This window comes from Dendropsophus ebraccatus, chromosome 5 (assembly GCF_027789765.1).
Source record: "Dendropsophus ebraccatus isolate aDenEbr1 chromosome 5, aDenEbr1.pat, whole genome shotgun sequence".
Classification (NCBI taxonomy): Eukaryota; Metazoa; Chordata; class Amphibia; order Anura; family Hylidae; genus Dendropsophus; species Dendropsophus ebraccatus.
In genome coordinates this window covers 2,345,516-2,373,463 of record NC_091458.1, presented here as the reverse complement: position 1 = coordinate 2,373,463, position 27,948 = coordinate 2,345,516, and the positions used below count along the sequence as shown (strand labels likewise).

Genomic DNA, 27,948 nt, shown 5'->3' with positions numbered 1-27,948 from the left:
GAAGAGACGTGAGATATGGGGAAGAGACGTGAGATGAGCGAACCTGGAGCATGCTGGAGTCGATCCGAACCCGAGCGTTCGGCATTTGATTAGCGGTGGCTGCTGAAGTTGGCTAAAGCCCTAAGGCTATGTGGAAATCAGGATATAGTCATTGGCTGTAGTTATTGGATATAGTCATTGGCTGTAGTTATTGGATATAGTCATTGGCTGTAGTTATTGGATATAGTCATTGGCTGTAGTTATTGGCTGTAGTTATTGGATATAGTCATTGGCTGTAGTTATTGGCTGTAGTTATTGGATATAGTCATTGGCTGTAGTTATTGGATATAGTCATTGGCTGTAGTTATTGGATATAGTCATTGGCTGTAGTTATGGGATATAGTCATTGGCTGTAGTTATCGGCTGTAGTTATTGGATATAGTCATTGGCTGTAGTTATGGGATATAGTCATTGGCTGTAGTTATGAGATATAGTCACTGGCTGTAGTTATTGGATATAGTCATTGGCTGTAGCTATTGGATATAGTCATTGGATATAGTCATTGGCTGTAGTTATTGGATATAGTCATTGGCTGTAGTTATTGGACATAGTCATTGGCTGTAGTTATTGCCTGTAGTTATTGGCTGTAGTTATTGGCTGTAGTTATTGGATATAGTTATTGGCTGTAGTTATTGGATATAGTCATTGGCTGTAGTTATTGGCTGTAGTTATTGGATATAGTCATTGGCTGTAGTTATTGGCTGTAGTTATTGGCTATAGTCATTGGCTGTAGTTATTGGCTGTAGTTATTGGATATAGTTATTGGATATAGTCATTGGCTGTAGTTATTGGATATAGTCATTGGCTGTAGTTATTGGCTGTAGTTATTGGCTGTAGTTATTGGCTGTAGTTATTGGCTGTAGTTATTGGCTGTAGTTATTGGATATAGTTATTGGCTGTAGTTATTGGATGTAGTTATTGGCTGTAGTTATTGGATATACTCATTGGCTGTAGTTATTGGATATAGTCATTGGCTGTAGTTATTGGATATAGTCATTGGCTGTAGTTATTGGATATAGTCATTGGCTGTATCCATGTTTTCCAGACAACCTTAGAGCTTTAGCAGCTCCAGCTAATCAAATACCGAACTATCGGGTTCGGATCAACTCGAACCCGAACCCGATTCGCTCATCTCTAGAAGAGACGTAAGGTATGGGGAAAAAACGTAAGATATGAGGAAGAGACGTAAGATATGGGTAAGAAAGGTGAGATATGGGTAAGAGGCATTAGATATGGGTAGGATATGTGAGATATGGGTAGGATATGTGAGATATGGGTAAGATATGTGAGATATGGGTAGGATATGTGAGATATGGGTAGGATATGTGAGATATGGGTAAGGTATGTGAGATATGGGTAAAGTATGTGAGATATGGGTAAGATATGTGAGATATGGGTAAGATATGTGAGATATGGGTAAGATATGTGAGATATGGGTAAGATATGTGAGATATGGGTAAGATATGTGAGATATGGGTAAAGTATGTGAGATATGGGTAGGATATGCGAGATATGGGTAAGATATGTGAGATATGGGTAAGATATGTGAGATATGGGTAAGATATGTGAGATATGGGTAAGATATGTGAGATATGGGTAAGATATGTGAGATACGGGTAAGATATGTGATATACAGGTAAGATATGTGAGATATGGGGAAGATATGTGAGATATGGGTAAGATATGTGAGATATGGGTAAGGTATGTGAGATATGGGTAAGATATGTGAGATATGGGTAAGATATGTGAGATATGGGTAAGATATGTGAGATATGGGTAAGATATGTGAGATATGGGTAAGATATGTGAGATATGGGTAAAGTATGTGAGATATGGGTAGGATATGTGAGATATGGGGAAGATATGTGAGATATGGGTAAGATATGTGAGATATGGGTAAGATATGTGAGATATGTGTAAGATATGTGAGATATGGGTAAGATATGTGAGATATGGGTAAGATATGTGAGATATGGGTAAGATATGTGATATACAGGTAAGATATGTGAGATATGGGGAAGATATGTGAGATATGGGGAAGAGATTTAAGATATGGAGAAGAGATGTAAGATATGAGGAAGAGACGTAAGATATGGGGAAGAGACATGAGATATGGGGAAGAGACATGAGATATGGGGAAGAGACATAAGATATGGGGAAGAGATGTGAGATATGAGAAAAAGACATGAGATATGGGGAAGAGACATGAGATATGGGGAAGAGACGTAAGATATGGGGAAGAGACATGAGATATGAGAAAAAGACATAAGATATGGGGAAGAGACATGAGATATGGGGAAGAGATGGAATATATAGGGAAGAGGTGTAAGGGGTCCAGGGCTGCAATGTATCTAATTAGCTTAGATACACGGCAGGCAAGGGTCTTTTCCTGAGGCACCTTCTGCTTTGTGACATTGGTGGCAGTGTTCTCAATGTCACCTTCTAGGAGAACCAATCACAGGCCAGGCTGTTGTTCCCTGGCAGCGCCCACCGGAGGGCTGGGAGAAGAGTCAGATAAGAAGGTAAGAAAGAGAAACAGAAGAAAACAGCATAAAAGCAACTCACCTTCCAAACAGGTAAGATGCTATCCACCTATATAAGACTATATACTACAGTATGTCCATACAGACAGGTGAGGGGTATATACAGCATGGTCATATACATCTAGTCCATACAGACAGGTGAGGGGTATATACAGCATGGTCATATACATCTAGTCCATACAGACAGGTGAGGGGGTATATACAGCATGGTCATATACATCTAGTCCATACAGACAGGTGAGGTATATACAGCATGGTCATATACATCTAGTCCATACAGACAGGTGAGGGGGTATATACAGCATGGTCATATACATCTAGTCCATACAGACAGGTGAGGGGTATATACAGCATGGTCACATACATCTAGTCCATACAGACAGGTGAGGGGTATATACAGCATGGTCATATACATCTAGTCCATACAGACAGGTGAGGGGTATATACAGCATGGTCATATACATCTAGTCCATACAGACAGGTGAGGGGTATATACAGCATGGTCACATACATCTAGTCCATACAGACAGGTGAGGTATATACAGCATGGTCATATACATCTAGTCCATACAGACAGGTGAGGGGTATATACAGCATGGTCACATACATCTAGTCCATACAGACAGGTGAGGGGGGTATATACAGCATGGTCATATACATCTAGTCCATACAGACAGGTGAGGGGTATATACAGCATGGTCATATACATCTAGTCCATACAGACAGGTGAGGTATATACAGCATGGTCACATACATCTAGTCCATACAGACAGGTGAGAGGTATATACAGCATGGTCATATACATCTAGTCCATACAGACAGGTGAGGGGTATATACAGCATGGTCATATACATCTAGTCCATACAGACAGGTGAGAGGTATATACAGCATGGTCATATACATCTAGTCCATACAGACAGGAGAGAGGTATATACAGCATGGTCATATACATCTAGTCCATACAGACAGGTGAGAGGTATATACAGCATGGTCATATACATCTAGTCCATACAGACAGGTGAGAGGTATATACAGCATGGTCATATACATCTAGTCCATACAGACAGGAGAGGTATATACAGCATGGTCATATACATCTAGTCCATACAGACAGGTGAGGGGGTATATACAGCATGGTCATATACATCTAGTCCATACAGACAGGTGAGGGGTATATACAGCATGGTCATATACATCTAGTCCATACAGACAGGTGAGGGGTATATACAGCATGGTCATATACATCTAGTCCATACAGACAGGTGAGGGGTATATACAGCATGGTCATATACATCTAGTCCATACAGACAGGAGAGGTATATACAGCATGGTCATATACATCTAGTCCATACAGACAGGTGAGGGGTATATACAGCATGGTCATATACATCTAGTCCATACAGACAGGTGAGGGGTATATACAGCATGGTCATATACATCTAGTCCATACAGACAGGTGAGGGGTATATACAGCATGGTCATATACATCTAGTCCATACAGACAGGTGAGGGGTATATACAGCATGGTCATATACATCTAGTCCATACAGACAGGTGAGAAGTATATACAGCATGGTCATATACATCTAGTCCATACAGACAGGTGAGGTATATACAGCATGGTCACATACATCTAGTCCATACAGACAGGTGAGAAGTATATACAGCATGGTCATATACATCTAGTCCATACAGACAGGTGAGGGGTATATACAGCATGGTCATATACATCTAGTCCATACTGACAGGAGAGGTATATACAGCATGGTCACATACATCTAGTCCATACAGACAGGTGAGAAGTATATACAGCATGGTCACATACATCTAGTCCATACAGACAGGTGAGGGGTATATACAGCATGGTCATATACATCTAGTCCATACAGACAGGTGAGGGGGGTATATACAGCATGGTCATATACATCTAGTCCATACAGACAGGTGAGGGGTATATACAGCATGGTCATATACATCTAGTCCATACAGACAGGTGAGGTATATACAGCATGGTCATATACATCTAGTCCATACAGACAGGAGAGGTATATACAGCATGGTCATATACATCTAGTCCATACAGACAGGAGAGGTATATAAAGCATGGTCATATACATCTAGTCCATACAGACAGGTGAGGGGTATATACAGCATGGTCATATACATCTAGTCCATACAGACAGGTGAGGGGGTATATACAGCATGGTCATATACATCTAGTCCATACAGACAGGTGAGGGGGTATATACAGCATGGTCATATACATCTAGTCCATACAGACAGGTGAGGTATATACAGCATGGTCATATACATCTAGTCCATACAGACAGGTGAGGGGGTATATACAGCATGGTCATATACATCTTAGGACAGCAGGGGAAGCATGCCTGAGTGTATATAGGACAGCAGGGGAAGCATGCCTGGGTACATATAGGACAGCAGGGGAAGCATGCCTGGGTGTATATAGGACAGCAGGGGAAGCATGCCTGGGTACATATAGGACAGCAGGGGAAGCATGCCAGGGTGTATATAGGACAGCGGAGGAAGCATGCCTGGGTACATATAGGACAGCAGGGGAAGCATGCCTGGGTACATATAGGACAGCAGGGGAAGCATGCCTGGGTACATATAGGACAGCAGGGGAAGCATGCCTGGGTACATATAGGACAGCAGGGGGAGCAAGCCTGGGTGTATATAGGACAGCAGGGGAAGCATGCCTGGGTGTATATAGGACAGCAGGGGGAGCAAGCCTGGGTACATATAGGACAGCAGGGGGAGCAAGCCTGGGTACATATAGGACAGCAGGGGAAGCATGCCTGGGTGTATATAGGACAGCAGGGGAAGCATGCCCGGGTACATATAGGACAGCAGGGGAAGCATGCCTGGGTACATATAGGACAGCAGGGGAAGCATACCAGGGTGTATATAGGACAGCAGGGGAAGCATGCCCGGGTACATATAGGACAGCAGGGGAAGCATGCCTGGGTACATATAGGACAGCAGGGGAAGTATGCCTGGGTACATATAGGACAGCAGGGGAAGCATGCCTGGGTGTATATAGGACAGCAGGGGAAGCATGCCTGGGTACATATAGGACAGCAGGGGAAGCATGCCCGGGTACATATAGGACAGCAGGGGAAGCATGCCCGGGTGTATATAGGACAGCAGGGGAAGCATGCCTGGGTACATATAGGACAGCAGGGGAAGCATGCCTGGGTACATATAGGACAGCAGGGGAAGCATGCCTGGGTGTATATAGGACAGGAGGGGGAAGCATGCCTGGGTACATATAGGACAGCAGGGGAAGCATGCCTGGGTACATATAGGACAGCAGGGGAAGCATGTCTGGGTGTATATAGGACAGCAGGGGAAGCATGCCTGGGTGTATATAGGACAGCAGGGGAAGCATGCCTGGGTACATATAGGACAGCAGGGGAAGCATGCCTGGGTACATATAGGACAGCGGGGGAAGCATGCCTGGGTGTATATAGGACAGCGGGGGAAGCATGCCTGGGTACATATAGGACAGCGGGGGAAGCATGCCTGGGTACATATAGGACAGCAGGGGAAGCATGCCTGGGTACATATAGGACAGCAGGGGAAGCATGCCTGGGTGTATATAGGACAGCGGGGGAAGCATGCCTGGGTACATATAGGACAGCAGGGGAAGCATGCCTGGGTACATATAGGACAGCAGGGGAAGCATGCCTGGGTACATATAGGACAGCAGGGGAAGCATGCCTGGGTACATATAGGACAGCAGGGGAAGCATGCCTGGGTACATATAGGACAGCGGGGGAAGCATGCCTGGGTGTATATAGGACAGCGGGGGAAGCATGCCTGGGTACATATAGGACAGCAGGGGAAGCATGCCTGGGTGTATATAGGACAGCAGGGGAAGCATGCCTGGGTGTATATAGGACAGCAGGGGAAGCATGCCTGGGTGTATATAGGACAGCGGGGGAAGCATGCCTGGGTACATATAGGACAGCAGGGGAAGCATGCCTGGGTGTATATAGGACAGCAGGGGAAGCATGCCTGGGTACATATAGGACAGCAGGGGAAGCATGCCTGGGTGTATATAGGACAGCAGGGGAAGCATGCCTGGGTGTATATAGGACAGCAGGGGAAGCATGCCTGGGTGTATATAGGACAGCGGGGGAAGCATGCCTGGGTACATATAGGACAGCAGGGGAAGCATGCCTGGGTACATATAGGACAGCGGGGGAAGCATGCCTGGGTGTATATAGGACAGCAGGGGAAGCATGCCTGGGTGTATATAGGACAGCAGGGGAAGCATGCCTGGGTGTATATAGGACAGCAGGGGAAGCATGCCTGGGTACATATAGGACAGCAGGGGAAGCATGCCTGGGTACATATAGGACAGCAGGGGAAGCATGCCTGGGTGTATATAGGACAGCAGGGGAAGCATGCCTGGGTACATATAGGACAGCAGGGGAAGCATGCCTGGGTACATATAGGACAGCGGGGGAAGCATGCCTGGGTACATATAGGACAGCAGGGGAAGCATGCCTGGGTGTATATAGGACAGCAGGGGAAGCATGCCTGGGTACATATAGGACAGCAGGGGAAGCATGCCTGGATGTATATAGGACAGCAGGGGAAGCATGCCTGGGTACATATAGGACAGCAGGGGAAGCATGCCTGGGTACATATAGGACAGCGGGGGAAGCATGCCTGGGTACATATAGGACAGCAGGGGAAGCATGCCTGGGTGTATATAGGACAGCAGGGGAAGCATGCCTGGGTGTATATAGGACAGCGGGGGAAGCATGCCTGGGTACATATAGGACAGCAGGGGAAGCATGCCTGGGTACATATAGGACAGCGGGGGAAGCATGCCTGGGTGTATATAGGACAGCAGGGGAAGCATGCCTGGGTGTATATAGGACAGCAGGGGAAGCATGCCTGGGTGTATATAGGACAGCAGGGGAAGCATGCCTGGGTACATATAGGACAGCAGGGGAAGCATGCCTGGGTGCATATAGGACAGCAGGGGAAGCATGCCTGGGTACATATAGGACAGCAGGGGAAGCATGCCTGGGTACATATAGGACAGCAGGGGAAGCATGCCTGGGTACATATAGGACAGCAGGGGAAGCATGCCTGGGTGTATATAGGACAGCAGGGGAAGCATGCCTGGGTACATATAGGACAGCAGGGGAAGCATGCCTGGGTACATATAGGACAGCAGGGGAAGCATGCCTGGGTACATATAGGACAGCAGGGGAAGCATGCCTGGGTGTATATAGGACAGCAGGGGAAGCATGCCTGGGTGTATATAGGACAGCAGGGGAAGCATGCCTGGGTACATATAGGACAGCAGGGGAAGCATGCCCGGGTACATATAGGACAGCAGGGGAAGCATGCCTGGGTGTATATAGGACAGCAGGGGAAGCATGCCTGGGTACATATAGGACAGCAGGGGAAGCATGCCTGGGTACATATGGGACAGCAGGGGAAGCATGCCTGGGTACATATAGGAAAGCAGGGGAAGCATGCCTGGGTGTATATAGGACAGCAGGGGAAGCATGCCTGGGTACATATAGGACAGCAGGGGAAGCATGCCTGGGTACATATAGGACAGCAGGGGAAGCATGCCTGGGTACATATAGGACAGCAGGGGAAGCATGCCTGGGTGTATATAGGACAGCAGGGGAAGCATGCCTGGGTGTATATAGGACAGCAGGGGAAGCATGCCTGGGTGTATATAGGACAGCAGGGGAAGCATGCCTGGGTGTATATAGGACAGCAGGGGAAGCATGCCTGGGTACATATAGGAAAGCAGGGGAAGCATGCCTGGGTACATATAGGACAGCAGGGGAAGCATGCCTGGGTGTATATAGGACAGCAGGGGAAGCATGCCTGGGTACATATAGGACAGCAGGGGAAGCATGCCTGGGTACATATAGGACAGCAGGGGAAGCATGCCTGGGTGTATATAGGACAGCAGGGGAAGCATGCCTGGGTGTATAAAGGACAGCAGGGGAAGCATGCCTGGGTACATATAGGAAAGCAGGGGAAGCATGCCTGGGTGTATATAGGACAGCAGGGGAAGCATGCCTGGGTACATATAGGACAGCAGGGGAAGCATGCCTGGGTACATATAGGACAGCAGGGGAAGCATGCCTGGGTACATATAGGACAGCAGGGGAAGCATGCCTGGGTACATATAGGACAGCAGGGGAAGCATGCCTGGGTACATATAGGACAGCGGGGGAAGCATGCCTGGGTACATATAGGACAGCGGGGGAAGCATGCCTGGGTACATATAGGAGAGCAGGGGAGGCATGCCTGGGTACATATAGGAGAGCAGGGGAGGCATGCCTGGGTACATATAGGACAGCAGGGGAAGCATGCCTGGGTACATATAGGAGAGCAGGGGAGGCATGCCTGGGTACATATAGGACAGCAGGGGAAGCATGCCTGGGTGTATATAGGACAGCAGGGGAAGCATGCCTGGGTGTATATAGGACAGCAGGGGAAGCATGCCTGGGTGTATATAGGACAGCAGGGGAGGCATGCCTGGGTACATATAGGACAGCAGGGGGAAGCATGCCTGGGTGTATATAGGACAGCAGGGGAAGCATGCCTGGGTACATATAGGACAGCAGGGGAAGCATGCCTGGGTGTATATAGGACAGCAGGGGAAGCATGCCTGGGTACATATAGGACAGCAGGGGAAGCATGCCTGGGTACATATAGGACAGCAGGGGAAGCATGCCTGGGTGTATATAGGACAGCAGGGGAAGCGTGCCTGGGTACATATAGGACAGCGGGGGAAGCATGCCTGGGTGTATATAGGACAGCAGGGGAGGCATGCCTGGGTACATATAGGACAGCAGGGGAAGCATGCCTGGGTACATATAGGACAGCAGGGGAAGCATGCCTGGGTGTATATAGGACAGCAGGGGAAGCATGTCTGGGTGTATATAGGACAGCAGGGGAAGCATGCCTGGGTGTATATAGGACAGCAGGGGAAGCATGCCTGGGTACATATGGGACAGCAGGGGAAGCATGCCTGGGTGTATATAGGACAGCAGGGGAAGCATGCCTGGGTGTATATAGGACAGCAGGGGAAGCATGCCTGGGTACGTGAACGTAAAGTAGAAGTGTACCTTTTGGTCTAGCGGTACTTGTGTACGTATTAGGTGGGACGTAATATTAGTGTATGTTTGTTTCTTGTTTATTCAGTACACTTGTGAAATACAATTGTTTGCAGAGTTATATATTGCCCAGCCAGTGATGTGAATTGTACATACATACATATATATATATTATTATATACACAGTATATATACTCGGACACCTTATTTCCTCTACATTAGCGCGGACAGAAAGCAAAATATTCAGCGAAAGAGAATTTATCATGCTGCCATTTAAATCACAAAAGCAAAGTTGTTGTTGGGATTACTGTACACGGCAATAGAGTCTCTCCCCATGCGGTTTAGCCAAACAGCAGTCCATTTATTTTCTGAGGCAATGATAAAGCCTGGAATCCGTGGGAGCAGTCGTCCCACCCATCACTTTGACTGCTCCAGTAAAGCCGGACCCGGAGCAGCTGTGGAAACATTTAATAAAAGTGACAATAACCTACAGTTACTGACTAAAGCTACCGGTTCACTTCACCAAGGCCGGGCACCTCGGTGACACGTATCTGTCCTCTAAAATGACAAATATTATCTTCTCACAAGGCCTATGAGGTAAGCCCTCCAAAAATTAGCTCGAGACCCAAGAGGTTAGCCCTTGTCAAATTATCTTGAGGCCCATGAGGTTAATCCTCGAAAAATTAGCTCGAGACCCAAGAGGTTAGCCTTCAAAAAATTAGCTTGAGGTCCATGAGGTCTGCCCTCCAAAAATTGTATTGAGACCTATGAACTTTGGCCCATGAGGTGAGCCCTCATGTTGTCGGGCTTTGGGAGGAACTCTCTTCTCTGCTGCCAGCAATGGAAGGTGGGAATATCTCCATCATATTGTGGAGCAGTTCCCTCTGGTACTCCAGTAGTCTGGTGGTCCTCTCCTCTACTGGAATGAACGAGGATACAGTATCTTTATACCGGGGGTCCAGCATTGCGAAAACCCAGCCGAACATAAATTCAGCCATGTGTGCCAGGCTGTGAATTGGCATCACATCGCTGCCCCCACCAGAAGTATCGCTCAACGTTTCCTCCTCCTCTTCCTTCTCTTCACGCCATCCTCGCTGGACCAATGGGACGCACACAACTGCACCGCCAGCCTCACCGACAGTGTGGCCAACAGCCTCCTCCTCCTCTTCTTCCTCCAGGAATCGACCCGGAGAAGCTAACAGGAGTGTAGTGTGATTGTCTAGCTCCGTCACGTCTCCTCCTATCCCGGCCTCCGGTGCGTGCAAGGCGTTCTCCCTGATGGCCATGAGGGATTCTTTAACAACGCATAGGAGAGGGATGGTTAAGCTCACTATGGCATGGTCGCAGCTGACCCTCTTGGGGGACTCCGCGAATATCCTTAAAACTTTGCATAAGTCTGCCATCCATGGCCACTCATGGTTGGCAAACTGAGGGAGCTGAGTTGAAGGCACCCGTGGGTTATGGAGCTGGTGTCCCATGAGAGCTCTCTGCTGCTCACACACCCTGGACAACATATGATATGTAGAATTCCAGCGAGTGGTGACATCACAGCAATAGTAGGTGTTTTTGGAGCTTGTTAAGGCTAGCAGCCGCCACGTTGGACTTCCGAAAGTGGGCGCACAGGTGCCGCACTTTCAACAGTAGCGTTGGCAGGTCGGGGAAGGTCTTTAAAAAGCGCTGCACCACCAAATTAAAAACGTGGGCCAGGCATGGGGTGTGTTGGAGTTCTCCAAGCTCCAGAGCTGCCACCAAGTTACGGCCATTATCACACACGACCATGCTTGGTTCCGCCTGCTGCAAGATGGCATCCTTGAGCTCTGGGACGCTGTGCTTCTTATCACCCAGGCTGATAAGCTTGAGCACGGCCTGCTGACGTCTCCCCACGCCAGTGATGCAGCGTTTCCAGCTCACCGCTGAGGACGAGTTTACTGAGGAGAGGGAGGGGTTGTCAGAGCCCGTGCTGGCAATGTGTGCAGGGTCCGGCGGCCGGGACTGCTGCGGCATGTGTGCGGGGTCCGGCGGGCCGGGACTGTTGCAGCATGTGTGCAGGGTCCGGCGGGCCGGGACTGTTGCGGCATGTGTGCGGGACTGCTGCGGCATGTGTGCGTGGTCCGGCGGGCCGGGACTGCTGCGGCATGTGTGCGGGACTGCTGCGGCATGTGTGCGGGGTCCGGCAGGCCGGGACTGCTGCGGCATGTGTGCGGGACTGCTGCAGCATGTGTGCGGGGTCCGGCAGGCCGGGACTGCTGCGGCATGTGTGCAGGGTCCGGCGGGCCAGGACTGCTGCAGCATGTGTGTGCGGGGTCCGGCGGGCCGGGACTGCTGCTGCATGTGTGCGGGGTCCGGCGGGCCGGGACTGCTGCGGCATGTGTGTGCGGGGTCCGGCGGGCCGGGACTGCTGCGGCATGTGTGTGCGGGGTCCGGCGGGCCGGGACTGCTGCGGCATGTGTGTGCGGGCTCCGGCGGGCCGGGACTGCTGCGGCATGTGTGTGCGGAGTCCGGCGGGCCGGGACTGCTGCGGCATGTGTGCGGGGTCTGGTGGGCCGGGACTGCCGCGGCATGTGTGTGCAGGGTCCGGTGGGCCGGGACTGCTGCGGCATGTGTGCGGGACTGCTGAGGCATGTGTGCGGGGTCCGGCGGGCCGGGACTGCTGCGGCATGTGTGCGGGGTCCGGCGGGCCGGGACTTCTGCGGCATGTGTGTGGGGTCCGGCGGGCCGGGACTGCTGCGGCATGTGTGTGCGGGGTCCGGCGGGCTGGGACTGCTGCGGCATGTGTGCGGGGTCCGGCGGGCCGGGACTGCTGCGGCATGTGTGCAGGGTCCGGCCCGGGGCGCGGGGGGGGGGGGGGGATTGTTTGGTATAGTGAGCGGGGTCCAGGAGTGACAGCGCGCCAGGGGGAGGAGGACAAAACATGACCGCATGGAGCAGGAGCTGCTGAGATGAGAGGTGAGGTAACAGCTCTACATCTACCACTATTTGAAGTTTGCGCTGCTGTTAGCGAGGGGCGGGCCGAGGAGGTGCTGCGGAGGCGGGGGACGGCACACTGACAGGCGGTCAACTAGCCAGTAGCCACCAGTTATGTTCTCTTAACTATACTCTATGTTATACTGCGCTATTACGCAGCTTAACATAAAGTATCTAATACCAGAGAATCCTGGTACCGAACCTTTTTTTTGCCCAAAATATCAATAGTGGTATCGATATTTCAGTGCATCGTGCATCCCTACTTATATAAGTATACACACTGCCTGTCTCACAATAGCTTATACAGTGTATACACACACCGCCTGTCTCACAATAGCTTATACAGTGTATACACACTGCCTGTCTCACAATAGCTTATACAGTGTATACACTGCCTGTCTCACAATAGCTTATACAGTGTATACACTGCCTGTCTCACAACAGCTTATACAGTGTATATACACTGCCTGTCTCACAACAGCTTATACAGTGTATACACACACCGCCTGTCTCACAATAGCTTATACAGTGTATACACACTGCCTGTCTCACAACAGCTTATACAGTGTATACACACTGCCTGTCTCACAACAGCTTATACAGTGTATACACACTGCCTGTCTCACAACAGCTTATACAGTGTATACACACTGCCTGTCTCACAACAGCTTATACAGTGTATACACACTGCCTGTCTCACAACAGCTTATACAGTGTATACACACTGCCTGTCTCACAACAGCTTATACAGTGTATACACACTGCCTGTCTCACAACAGCTTATACAGTGTATACACACTGCCTGTCTCACAACAGCTTATACAGTGTATATACACACTGCCTGTCTCACAACAGCTTATACAGTATATACACACTGCCTGTCTCACAACAGCTTATACAGTATATACACACTGCCTGTCTCACAACAGCTTATACAGTATACACACTGCCTGTCTCACAACAGCTTATACACTGTATACACACTGCCTGTCTCACAACAGCTTATACAGTGTATACACACTGCCTGTCTCACAACAGCTTATACAGTGTATACACACACCGCCTGTCTCACAACAGCTTGTACTGTGTATACACGCTGCCTGTCTCACAACATCTTATACAGTGTATACACACTGCCTGTCTCACAACAGCTTGTACTGTGTATACACACTGCCTGTCTGCCAACTACTTATACAGTGTATACACACTGCCTGTCTCACAACATCTTATACAGTGTATACACACTGCCTGTCTCACAACAGCTTATACAGTGTATACACACTGCCTGTCTCACAACATCTTATACAGTGTATACACACACTGCCTGTCTCACAATAGCTTATACAGTATACACACTGCCTGTCTCACAGCAGCTTATACAGTGTATACACACTGCCTGTCTCACAATAGCTTATACAGTATATACACACTGCCTGTCTCACAACAGCTTATACAGTATACACACTGCCTGTCTCACAACATCTTATACAGTGTATACACGCTGCCTGTCTCACAACAGCTTATACAGTGTATACACGCTGCCTGTCTCTTTTGGGGGTCCCTTCCTACCTAACTTCACCTAAAACCTTCCTCTCCCTGGTATACAGTCTCTCCCTGGTATACAGCCTGTCCCTCTCTAGTTCCAACCAGCAGGTGACACAAATCTAAAATCACTATTCTTCATTCAGGAGGTCACATGGTTTATCCAGCCAATCACAGTTAGAGTTTTTTTCCAAAGTCCTGCCTACTCCTAGTGCCTGTCCCTCCCCCTGCATGTTTATTGGCTGGAAAAATGTGCCAGGGGATGTGGGAGGGCCAATCAAATTTTTACAGCGTTTTTGCACGGATTTTCGAATACCTCGAATAGCGTACTATTCCATCGAATAGTATTCACTCATCTCTAGACAGGTGAGGTGCGGATGAGACGTGTGGGCAGGTGAGGTATCAATGAGATTGGTGGACAGGTGAGATGCTGATGAAGCGTGTGGATAGGTGAGTTGTGGATGGGAGATGTGGACACATGAGGTATGGACAGGTGAGGTGCGCATGACACGTGTGGACAGGTGAGGTGCGCATGACACGTGTGGAAAGGTGAGGTGCGGATGAGAGGTGTGGACAGGTGAGGTGCGGATGAGACGTGTGGACAGGTGAGGTGCGGATGAGATCGGTGGACAGGTGAGGTGCGGATGAGACGTGTGGACAGGTGAGGTGCGGATGAGACGTGTGGACAGGTGAGGTGCGGATGAGACGTGTGGACAGGTGAGGTGCGGATGGGAGATGTGGACACGTGAGGTGCGGATGAGACGTGTGGACAGGTGAGGTGCGGATGAGATCGATGGACAGGTGAGGTGCGGATGAGACGTGTGGACAGGTGAGGTGCGGATGAGACGTGTGGACAGGTGAGGTGCGGATGAGACGTGTGGACAGGTGAGGTGCGGATGAGACGTGTGGACAGGTGAGGTGCGGATGAGACGTGTGGACAGGTGAGGTGCGGATGAGACGTGTGGACAGGTGAGGTGCGGATGAGACGTGTGGACAGGTGAGGTGCGGATGAGACGTGTGGACAGGTGAGGTGCGGATGAGACGTGTGGACAGGTGAGGTGCGGATGAGACGTGTGGACAGGTGAGGTGCGGATGAGACGTGTGGACAGGTGAGGTGCGGATGAGACGTGTGGACAGGTGAGGTGCGGATGAGACGTGTGGACAGGTGAGGTGCGGATGAGATCGATGGACAGGTGAGGTGCGGATGAGACGTGTGGACAGGTGAGGTGCGGATGAGACGTGTGGACAGGTGAGGTGCGGATGAGACGTCTGGACAGGTGAGGTGCGGATGAGATCGGTGGACAGGTGAGGTGCGGATGAGACGTGTGGACAGGTGAGGTGCGGATGAGATCGGTGGACAGGTGAGGTGCGGATGAGACGTGTGGACAGGTGAGGTGCGGATGAGACGTGTGGACAGGTGAGGTGCGGATGAGACGTGTGGACAGGTGAGGTGCGGATGAGACGTGTGGACAGGTGAGGTGCGGATGAGACGTGTGGACAGGTGAGGTGCGGATGGACAGGTGAGGTGCGGATGAGATCGGTGGACAGGTGAGGTGCGGATGAGACGTGTGGACAGGTGAGGTGCGGATGAGACGTGTGGACAGGTGAGGTGCGGATGAGACGTGTGGACAGGTGAGGTGCGGATGAGATCGGTGGACAGGTGAGGTGCGGATGAGACGTGTGGACAGGTGAGGTGCGGATGAGATCGGTGGACAGGTGAGGTGCGGATGAGACGTGTGGACAGGTGAGTTGCGGATGAGACGTGTGGACAGGTAAGTTGCGGATGAGACGTGTGGACAGGTGAGGTGCGGATGAGACGTGTGGACAGGTGAGGTGCGGATGAGACGTGTGGACAGGTGAGGTGCGGATGAGACGTGTGGACAGGTGAGGTGCGGATGAGATCGATGGACAGGTGAGGTGCGGATGAGATCGGTGGACAGGTAATGTGCAGACAGTGATGACTGACATGTTATATGACTCTCTTTAGTTCCTCACAGTGATCCATCTCAATATTATGTTGGTTGTGGTGGAGAATGGTCCCCTAACATATACAACCATTATAGAGTTATATAGTGTCTGTCAGTCATTACTCTATATAGGGTATAAACATTCTGCTATCACAGTTGTTTTCCTTTCTCTTCCATGAAGGCTTCCAGGCACATCAGACACCAGTATGGCTTTATTCACCAAGGCCTGGGAGTCGGTGGGATTTCTCCAGACCATAAACTCGGTGGTTCTGGGGCTCGTGTCTCAGGTCAATGATTCCGCATCTACAGAGGAAATAGAGTTTGTTAAGAAAACCTTGGAGTCCATTGACCGTCAGCTGGCCATAGGAAAGGGCTTGATGAGAGATGGTGATGTCACCAAGTGTGAGGATGACATCATAGTTGTGTACCAGCAGCTGGCTGCCATTGTCCGGACAGGAAAGTCTTACAAGGACAAAGAGAAGGAGGTGTTCATACAATACGTCTACGACTACAAGATCGACCGGCAGCTGAATGCTCTATACAATCGTCTTCTGGGAATCTCCGTCCTGGCAGACCAGGTCACTCTCCTCCAACAGGTGATCAGAGACCACCACCCCCGCCGCTGGGAGATGATCGCCTTCTGCCAGCAGGTGAACTTTATTCTGGCCACTGGCCTACTTTGCCTATTTGTCCACGGGTCTCTGACAGGAAGAGACACCCAACTCATGATGGGCAGGTGGACGGACAAAATGGCTGCTCTTTATAGAAGAATGGAGGACACCTCCAGAGATTGTGCTGCATACTTCAAGGAACAGGCCCAGGAGGACGTGGAGAAGTATCTGCCCCTCAATGAGTCCTTACCAGATGAAGAAAAAGCTTCGAGTATATTGAAACTAATGGAGAAGAACTATGACTGGCTGCGCTGGGCTGTGATGGTCTCTCAGTCACCAGCAGAAAAGGAAGCAGAGGTCTTAGTGAAGGGGAGCTACATCTCAGTTCGGGGGGAGTGTGGTACCCTGGTGGTGCTAAGCTATAATGAGAACCCCGTCTCTTTGGACAAGGGAAAGATTAACCATCTGATCGGTGAGCTAGAGTGGAAAAACCCCAACCCACCCCCTGATGTTTACGCCAACTTTGAGGCCGATCCAGGTTACGCCAAGAGATACCTGGCCCAGCGTATGCTCAAGAAGCTGTCCGCGGGCCTCAGCAAGGGTGTCACTATTCACACTGTGCCGGGGAAGCTGGAGATGAGCGGCAACTTCCCTCCGGCCTCCTATGTCTTATATGAGTATAAGCACCGGATGGCATCTGGGACTGTGTGCATTTTTGGCTAAAGATGTGGCATGTTCCTACACAACTAATCATTGTATCTTCTCTTTTTATGTCAGACTCGTGATCTTTCCAATAAAACCGATCTTCTAGTTATAGTCTCGTTCCATTTCCAGTTTCAGAACGTGAATTAATTACCCCCTCGCAGAGACCTAGCGGGTGTGAGCACATGGTACTAGCTGGTGTACGTGGCTGGACACCCTTGGGTTTGCATGAGTGGAGGTCTTATAGGTGTCATAAAGGGGTTCATTGCTCTGTACCCCCTCTGTAGGAAAGAATGTAACATGGCATAGGGAAGATGTATGGAGCCTATCCCAAGGGTCTCTGAAGCCAGTGTTGCCTCAGTATAATAAGGGGCACAGTGGGAGGTCCTAGTCCACCAGTCTTTGGCTTCATATACTAGTGGTAAGGAGACACGTCATGATGACATTGTTTGATGGCTTTATTGTAACATGGGTGCTGGAGGTCCAGCGCATTATGGCAGTATGGTTATATAAAGTATGGTGGAAGCAGAATACTATATGTATTATCAAAATATGACATCTACTACTAAGATGGCGGCATGAGATCTAGTCATCTCTATCTAGCAGTCCAGGAAGTATGACCCAATGCCCTTGGGGGCCGGAGCTTTCACAGAGGAGAGCAGCTCCTCCACATCTTTGTAGTGGTAGAAGGACGGACCATGAAAGAGATACAAGCCATGGGTGGTACACATAGCGCTGTCCAGCTCCTCGTGGATGATGGTCTTGTCTTCTCCAGAGCGTTTCCGAAAAACCAGGTCCACTTGTGTGAGCTTATTTCCTGCACAAAAGAGAAGCCCAGTCAGTGGATACTGGGCAACTGTGAGAAGACCAGCAACCAGCCAATAAATAAAAGTCCCTATTACACGGCCGATCAGTAGGAGCAAGCGAGCACCAATCAATAAAGTCCCTATTACACGGCCAATCAGCGGGAGCAAGCGAGTGCCAACCAGTCAGAGCAGCAACCAGCCAATCAATAAAGTCCCTATTACACGGCCGATCAGCAGAAGCAAGTGAGCACCAATCAATAAAGTCCCTATTACACGGCCGAACAGCGGGAGCAAGCGAGTGCCAACCAGTCAGAGAAGCAACCAGCCAATAAATAAAGTCCCTATTACACGGCCGATCAGCGGGGGCAAGCGAGCGCCAATGAATAAAGTCCCTATTACACGGCCGATCAGCGGGAGCAAGCGAGCACCAATCAATAAAGCCCCTATTACACGGCCAATCAGCGGGAGCAAGCGAGCACCAATCAATAAAGCCCCTATTACACGGCCGATCAACAGGAGCAAGCGAGTGCCAACCAGTCAGAGCAGCAACCAGCCAATCAATAAAGCCCCTATTACACGGCCGATCAGCGGGGGCAAGCGAGCGCCAATCAATAAAGTCCCTATTACACGGCCGATCAGCGGGGGCAAGCGAGCGCCAATCAATAAAGTCCCTATTACATGGCCGATCAGCAGGAGCAAGCGAGTGCCAATCAATTAAGTCCCTATTACACGGCTGATCGGCGGGAGCAAGCGATGGCCAACCAGTCAGACCACTGCTCTCTTTCTCCATGTTCCAATGACAGTGAGCGAGTAAAATCTTTTTAACACGTTGAAATACAAGGATCAGCCAACATTGTGCATCAGCTGATCGTTGTCTATTAGCAGCAGCTATTACACCAAGCAATTATCGGCCATAAATAAGCCAATAATCGCTTGGTGTAACAGGGCCTTTAGAGTCAGGGTGTGGGCAGAACCCACAGTCTCATTCATTGGTCGCAACTTTTAGGGTCATTTAAACTGGGCGACTTTTGAGCACTGACTATATGAAGACTGCATGACCCATACATCTCTGGTTGGTCCATGCCCTCATGTTGATCTATGCCCTCTGGTTGGTTCATGATCTCCAGACTGACCATGCCATCTGGTTGTTCCATGCCCTCTGGACGGTCCATGGCCTCTGGTTGGTTAATGCCCTCCAGTTGGTTCATGGCCTCTGGATGGTCCATGATCTCCAGACTGACCACGCCATCTGTTTGGTTCCTGACATCTGGTTGGTTCATGCCATCTGGATGGTCTATGCCAGACATGTTAAACTCTGGCCCGCGGGCCAAATTTGGCCCGCCGTGCCATTATTTTTGGCCCGCCACACTATTCTACTCTTTTATTAATTTTGGCCCGCCGACATCACAGATTACAATATGGGAGGTCCGAACGGCCGCTCAGACCTCCCATATTATAATCTTGTAGGCCACAGGCAGTTTTTAGCCTGCGGCCTAGCAGTATGTAAGAAGTGTCCAGACGCCGGAAATGCGGTGACATCATCGCGCGCGTAAGGCGCCGGGCACCTCTCGCACCGGCTGGGGCTGCAGGAAGGGTGAGTGTATGGGGAAAGGCTGGCTACTTCATAAGAGGCTATGGGGGAGGGCTGGCTGCTACATAAGAGACTATGGGGGAGGGCTGGCTACTATATAAGAGACTATGGGGGAGGGCTGGCTACTATATAAGAGACTATAGGGGGGAGGGCTGGCTACTATATAAGAAGCTATGGGTAAGGGCTGGCTACTATACAAGAGACTATGGGGGAGGGCTGGCTACTATATAAGAGACTATAGGGGGGAGGGCTGGCTACTATATAAGAGACTATAGGGGGAGGGCTGGCTACTATATAAGAGACTATAGGGGGGAGGGCTGGCTACTATATAAGAGACTATAGGGGGGAGGGGTGGCTACTATATAAGAGACTATGGGGAAGGGCTGGCTACTATATAAGAAACTATGGGGGAGGGCTGGCTACTATATAAGAGACTATGGGGGAGGGCTGGCTACTATATAAGAAACTATGGGGGAGGGCTGGCTACTATATAAGAAACTATGGGGGAGGGCTGGCTACTATATAAGAAACTATGGGGGAGGGCTGGCTACTATATAAGATACTATGGGGGAGGGCTGGCTACTATATAAGAGACTATGGGGAAGGGCTGGCTACTATATAAGAAACTATGGGGGAGGGCTGGCTACTATATAAGATACTATGGGGGAGGGCTGGCTACTATATAAGAGACTATGGGGGAAGGCTGGCTACTATATATGAGACTATGGGGGAGGGGTGGCTACTACATAAGAGACTATGGGGGAGGGCTGGCTACTATATAACAGGCTATTGGGGAGGGCTGGCTTCTATATCAGGTATCCATCCACAGACAGCTGTAAGTGCATGCAAAAGGACACTGGTTGAGATCAACCAAAACACCGCAGAGACACCATCACGTGTTTCAGCGTCAGTGTATTCTAGAACATTGCCCCCTGGGAAATCAAATATGCAAAAGAACACTGCAGACACACCATCACATGTCTCGACGTCAGTGAACTAGCCAGACCTTCCCTCCGGGAAGGAACAACCAAGCCAAGGAATGTCTCCAATCAAGGAAACCACCTCAGCAAGGTATCCATCCACAGACAGCTGTTTCTGGGTTTTTGCCCCTCACCAGGTTGGAGTAGGTTTCTGGCTAGTGGGAGCAATGAGGTCAACCAGCGTCCTTTTGCATGCACTTACTAGTCATTGCTCCCACTAGCCAGAAACATACTCCAACCTGGTGAGGGGCAAAAACCCTGAAACAGCTGTCTGTGGATGGATACCTTGCTTAGGTGGTTTCCTTAATTGGAGACATTCCTTGGCTTGGTTGTTCCTTCCCGGAGGGAAGGTCTGGCTAGTTCACTGACGCCGGGGACATGTGATGGTGTCTCTGCAGTGTTCTTTTGCATATTTGATTTCCCAGGGGGCAATGTTCTAGAATACACTGACGCTGAGACACGTGATGGTGTCTCTGCGGTGGTTTGGTTGATCTCCCTGAGGTCAACCAGCGTCCTTTTGGCTTCTATATAAGAGACTATTGGGGGCTGGCTACTATATGGGGCACTACTGGGAGCGCTGGCTAATATATGGGACATTTGGGGGGGGGGGGGGAGGTGACTCTTATATGGGTCACCATTGTGAGGGCTGGCTACTTCATGGCTACAATAAAGGGCACCAATAGCAGGGCTAGCTACTATGTGGGGCAATATTAGGAGGGCTGGTTACTATGTGGGGCACTATTGGAGGGGTTGGTTACTGCATAGGGCACAGTTATGGGATTACCTACTGCTTGGGGGAAAATAATGGGTAACCATTGGGGTTGGGGTTTAACCATGTCATAGCAATTTATCTTATCATTTATCATAGTGCACAGTGCTGGGGGATGCACACCACTGACAGTGCCAGGAGCGCCAAATGCCCTCTTCAATAAATATGAAGGTTGGCCCGCGACTTTGTCTAATTTTTTAATTTTGGCCCACCGTGTATTGAGTTTGACACCCCTGGTCTATGCCATCTGGTTGTTCCATGTCCTCTGTTTAGTTCGTGCCATCTGGTTGGTCCATGATCTCCAGACTGACCATGCCATCTGGTTGGTTCCTGCCATCTGGTTGGTTCCTGCCATCTGGTTGGATCTGGTTGGTTCCTGCCATCTGGTTGGATCTGGTTGGTTCCTGCCATCTGGTTGGTTCCTGCCATCTGGTTGGATCTGGTTGGTTCCTGCCATCTGGTTGGATCTGGTTGGTTCCTGCCATCTTGTTGGTTCCTGCCATCTGGTTGGATCTGGTTGGTTCCTGCCATCTGGTTGGTTCCTGCCATCTGGTTGGTTCCTGCCATCTGGTTGGATCTGGTTGGTTCCTGCCATCTGGTTGGATCTGGTTGGTTCCTGCCATCTGGTTGGATCTGGTTGGTTCCTGCCATCTGGTTGGTTCCTGCCATCTGGTTGGATCTGGTTGGTTCCTGCCATCTGGTTGGATCTGGTTGGTTCCTGCCATCTGGTTGGTTCCTGCCATCTGGTTGGTTCCTGCCATCTGGTTGGTTCCTGCCATCTGGTTGGTTCGTGCAGCCCTTTGCTCCCATTACTCTCTGCAGCACATGTAAAATGTGAACTAATGGAAGTGAAGAACTGGGCAAAAAATTGGCTTATTTTGTGACTTTCCACTCTGGACAATCTCCTGGCACAATAGTCTTTTCACCAAGCCCCGTCGATCAACACTTGTAATCCACAATTATCTGTCCGTGTAATAGGACAGCCATGTCTGATACATGACAGCCATCATACATAAAGTCATTGCTCTAGCAAGACCGATAACTTTAAAGGCAAAAACATTCAGAGAGCTTGAAGGGAAGGACCCAGGGTGGAGGAAACCTCAGGAGAATGATGACTGCACAGAATAGACAAGAAACACCTTGCAGCATAGTCTAGATGCCTCCATCTGAGGCTTCTTACCCCTGATGAGATATAAGTTGCTGGAGTGCGGGCAGGTGAAGGCGGCATCCACTGCAGTCACCCCCGGGACCTCCCATTCTTCCTCTATGGCCTTTGGATACGCTGCAATCGGGATGTATATTTGAGCTGACAAGTAAACAATGACCTGAGATCCCTAGAAGGGAGAAGAGAAAGCGGAAGACCAATCACCTGCCGGAAACGTTATCACCGAGTCTCCTGCCCAATGCAGGACAACGTCCACTCCATCACTTACTAATATTACACGACCACAGTCCACCCTCAGCCACCTCCTACTTCTCCCCCTCACAGCACACAGTATCATACATATACTGAGGGGAGGGGGGGGGCTGCAGCATCATCCTCTCCTTATCCCCACACATCATACATATACTGAGGGGGGGGGGGCTGCAGCATCATACTCTCCTTATCCCCACACATCATACATATACTGAGGGGAGGGGGGGGGGGCTGCAGCATCATCCCCTCCTTATCCCCACACATCATACATATACTGAGGGGAGGGGGGGGGGGCTGCAGCATCGTCCTCTCCTTATCCCCACACATCATCCATATACTGAGGGGGGGGGGGGCTGCAGCATCATCCCCTCCTCCCCCCACACATCATACATATACTGAGGGGGGGGGGGGCTGCAGCATCATCCCCTCCTCCCCCCACACATCATACATATACTGAGGAGGGGGGCCGCAGCATCATCCCCTCCTTATCCCCACACATCATACATATACTGAGGGGGAAACTGCAGCATCATCCTCTCCTCCCCCCACACATCATACATATACTGAGGGGGGGGGGGCTGCAGCATCATCCCCCCTTTATCCCCACACATCATACATATACTGAGGGGGAAACTGCAGCATCATCCTCTCCTCCCCCCACACATCATACATATACTGAGGGGGGGGGGGGGGCTGCAGCATCATCCCCTCCTTATCCCCACACATCATACATATACTGAGGGGGAAACTGCAGCATCATCCTCTCCTCCCCCCACACATCATACATATACTGAGGGGGAAACTGCAGCATCATCCCCTCCTTATCCCCACACATCATACATATACTGAGGGGGAAACTGCAGCATCATCCTCTCCTCCCCCCACACATCATACATATACTGAGGGGGGGGGACTGCAGCATCATCCTCTCCTCCCCCCACACATCATACATATACTAAGGGGGGGGGGCTGCAGCATCATCCCCCCTTTATCCCCACACATCATACATATACTGAGGGGGGGGGGCTGCAGCATCATCCCCCCTTTATCCCCACACATCATACATATACTGAGGGGGAAACTGCAGCATCATCCTCTCCTCCCCCCACACATCATACATATACTGAGGGGGGGGGGGGGCTGCAGCATCATCCCCTCCTTATCCCCACACATCATACATATACTGAGGGGGAAACTGCAGCATCATCCTCTCCTCCCCCCACACATCATACATATACTGAGGGGGAAACTGCAGCATCATCCCCTCCTTATCCCCACACATCATACATATACTGAGGGGGAAACTGCAGCATCATCCTCTCCTCCCCCCACACATCATACATATACTGAGGGGGGGGGGGACTGCAGCATCATCCCCTCCTTATCCCCACACATCATACATATACTGAGGGGGAAACTGCAGCATCATCCTCTCCTCCCCCCACACATCATACATATACTGAGGGGGGGGGGACTGCAGCATCATCCCCTCCTTATCCCCACACATCATACATATACTGAGGGGGAAACTGCAGCATCATCCTCTCCTCCCCCCACACATCATACATATACTGAGGGGGGGGGGGGACTGCAGCATCATCCCCTCCTCCCCCCACACATCATACATATACTGAGGGGGGGGGACTGCAGCATCATCCTCTCCTCCCCCCACACATCATACATATACTAAGGGGGGGGGGGCTGCAGCATCATCCCCCCTTTATCCCCACACATCATACATATACTGAGGGGGAAACTGCAGCATCATCCTCTCCTCCCCCCACACATCATACATATACTGAGGGGGGGGGGGACTGCAGCATCATCCCCTCCTTATCCCCACACATCATACATATACTGAGGGGGAAACTGCAGCATCATCCTCTCCTCCCCCCACACATCATACATATACTGAGGGGGGGGGGGGGCTGCAGCATCATCCCCTCCTCCCCCCACACATCATACATATACTGAGGGGGGGGGGGGACTGCAGCATCATCCCCTCCTTATCCCCACACATCATACATATACTGAGGGGGAAACTGCAGCATCATCCTCTCCTCCTTATCCCCACACATCATACATATACTGAGGGGGGGGGGGCTGCAGCATCATCCCCTCCTTATCCCCACACATCATACATATACTGAGGGGGGGGACTGCAGCATCATCCCCTCCTCCCCCCACATCATACATATACTGAGGGGGGGGGGGACTGCAGCATCATCCCCTCCTTATCCCCACACATCATACATATACTGAGGGGGGGGGGGGGACTGCAGCATCATCCCCTCCTTATCCCCACACATCATACATATACTGAGGGGGGGGGGACTGCAGCATCATCCCCTCCTCCCCCCACACATCATACATATACTGAGGGGGAAACTGCAGCATCATACTCTCCTCCCCCCACACATCATACATATACTGAGGGGGAAACTGCAGCATCATCCCCTCCTCCCCCACACATCATACATATACTAGGGGGGGCTGCAGCATCATCCTCTCCTCCCCCCACACATCATACATATACTGAGGGGAAAACTGCAGCATCATCCTCTCCTCCCCCCACACATCATACATATACTGAGGGGGGGGGGCTGCAGCATCATCCCCTCCTCCCCTCACACATCATACATATACTGAGGGGGGGGGGGGCTGCAGCATCATCCCCCCTTTATCCCCACACATCATACATATACTGAGGGGAGGGGGGGGACTGCAGCATCATCCCCTCCTCCCCCCCACACATCATACATATACTGAGGGGGGGACTGCAGCATCATCCCCTCCTCCCCCCACACATCATACATATACTAGGGGGGAAACTGCAGCATCATCCTCTCCTCCCCCCACACATCATACATATACTGAGGGGGGGGGGGGCTGCAGCATCATCCTCTCCTCCCCCCACACATCATACATATACTGAGGGGGAAACTGCAGCATCATCCTCTCCTCCCCCCACACATCATACATATACTAAGGGGGAAACTGCAGCATCATCCCCTCCTCCCCCCAAACATCATACATATACTGAGGGGGAAACTGCAGCATCATCCTCTCCTCCCCCCACACATCATACATATACTGAGGGGGGGGGGGCTGCAGCATCATCCCCTCCTTATCCCCACACATCATACATATACTGAGGGGGGGGGGGGCTGCAGCATCATCCTCTCCTCCCCCCACACATCATACATATACTGAGGGGGGGGGGGGGCTGCAGCATGATCCCCTCCTCCCCCCACACATCATACATATACTGAGGGGGAAACTGCAGCATCATCCCCTCCTCCCCCACACATCATACATATACTAGGGGGGGACTGCAGCATCATCCCATCCTCCCCCACACATCATACATATACTGAGGGGGGGGGGACTGCGGCATCATCCCCTCCTCCCCCACACATCATACATATACTAGGAGGGACTGCAGCATCACCCCCTCCTCCCCCCACACATCATACATATACTGAGGGGGAACTGCAGCATCATCCCCTCCTCCCCCCACACATCATACATATACTGAGGGGGGGGGACTGCAGCATCATCCCCTCCTCCCCCCACACATCATACATATACTAGGGGGGGGCTGCAGCATCATCCTCTCCTCCCCCCACACATCATACATATACTGAGGGGGGGGGGGCTGCAGCATCATCCCCTCCTCCCCTCACACATCATACATATACTAGGGGGAGACTGCAGCATCATCCCCTCCCCCCCCCTCACACATCATACATATACTAGGGGGGACTCCAGCATCATCCCCTCCCCCCCCCACACATCATACATATACTGAGGGGGGGGGGCTGCAGCATCATCCCCTCCTTATCCCCACACATCATACATATACTGAGGGGGGGGGGCTGCAGCATGATCCCCTCCTCCCCCCACACATCATACATATACTGAGGGGGAAACTGCAGCATCATCCCCTCCTCCCCCACACATCATACATATACTGAGGGGGGGGGGGACTGCGGCATCATCCCCTCCTCCCCCACACATCATACATATACTAGCGGGGGGCTGCAGCATCATCCCCTCCTCCCCCACACATCATACATATAGTGAGGGGGGGGGGGGACTGCAGCATCATCCCCTCCTCCCCCCACACATCATACATATACTGAGGGGGGGACTGCAGCATCATCCCCTCCTCCCCCCAAACATCATACATATACTGAGGGGGGGGGGGCTGCAGCATCATCCCCTCCTCCCCCCAAACATCATACATATACTAGGGGGGGACTGCAGCATCATCCCCTCCTCCCCCCCACACATCATACATATACTGAGGGGGGGGACTGCAGCATCACCCCCTCCTCCCCCCACACATCATACATAAACTAGGGGGGGCTGCAGCATCACCCCCTCCTCCCCCCACACATCATACATATACTGAGGGGGGGGGGGACTGCAGCATCATCCCCTCCTCCCCCCACACATCATACATATACTAGGGGGGGACTGCAGCATCATCCTCTCCTCCCCCCACACATCATACATATACTGAGTGGGGGGGGGGGACTGCAGCATCATCCCCTCCTTATCCCCACACATCATACATATACTGAGTGGGGGGGGGACTGCAGCATCATCCCCTCCTCCCCTTACACATCATACATATACTAGGAGGGACTGCAGCATCATCCCCTCCTCCCCTTACACATCATACATATACTGAGGGGGGGGGGACTGCAGCATCATCCCCTCCTCCCCCACACATCATACATATACTGACGGGGGGTGGGGACTGCAGCATCATCCCCTCCTCCCCCCACACATCATACATATACTAGGAGGGACTGCAGCATCATCCCCTCCTCCCCTTACACATCATACATATACTGAGGGGGGGGGACTGCAGCATCATCC

The 27,948-nt window shown here is 51.0% G+C and overlaps 2 protein-coding genes across 2 annotated transcripts in view; one reads left to right on the top strand and one right to left on the bottom strand.

The window, feature by feature from the left end:
* The first annotated feature begins 2,575 nt into the window (after positions 1 to 2,575).
* Positions 2,576 to 17,609, top strand: LOC138793345 (uncharacterized). The gene is made up of 2 exons (XM_069971875.1): positions 2,576 to 2,615; positions 16,364 to 17,609. The coding sequence occupies exon 2, from the start codon at positions 16,389 to 16,391 to the stop codon at positions 17,514 to 17,516; it is 1,128 nt and encodes a 375-aa protein (XP_069827976.1). The 5' UTR covers positions 2,576 to 2,615; positions 16,364 to 16,388; the 3' UTR covers positions 17,517 to 17,609.
* Positions 17,610 to 17,935: 326 nt separating this feature from the next.
* The window catches only part of HPX (hemopexin), a 63,914-nt gene continuing 53,901 nt past the window's right edge, over positions 17,936 to 27,948 (bottom strand). Inside the window, exons 9-10 of the mRNA XM_069969299.1 lie at positions 22,822 to 22,975; positions 17,936 to 18,312 (exon numbers count right to left, since the gene is read on the bottom strand). Coding sequence (XP_069825400.1) covers positions 18,095 to 18,312; positions 22,822 to 22,975 — 372 coding nt within the window. The 3' untranslated portion in view covers positions 17,936 to 18,094. The remainder of the gene's footprint in view (positions 18,313 to 22,821; positions 22,976 to 27,948) is intronic.

What these genes read in the sequence shown, in the direction of transcription:
- LOC138793345 (XM_069971875.1), top strand. Translation starts at nt 16,389, where the DNA reads ATGGCTTTATTCACCAAGGCCTGGGAGTCGGTGGGATTTCTCCAGACC.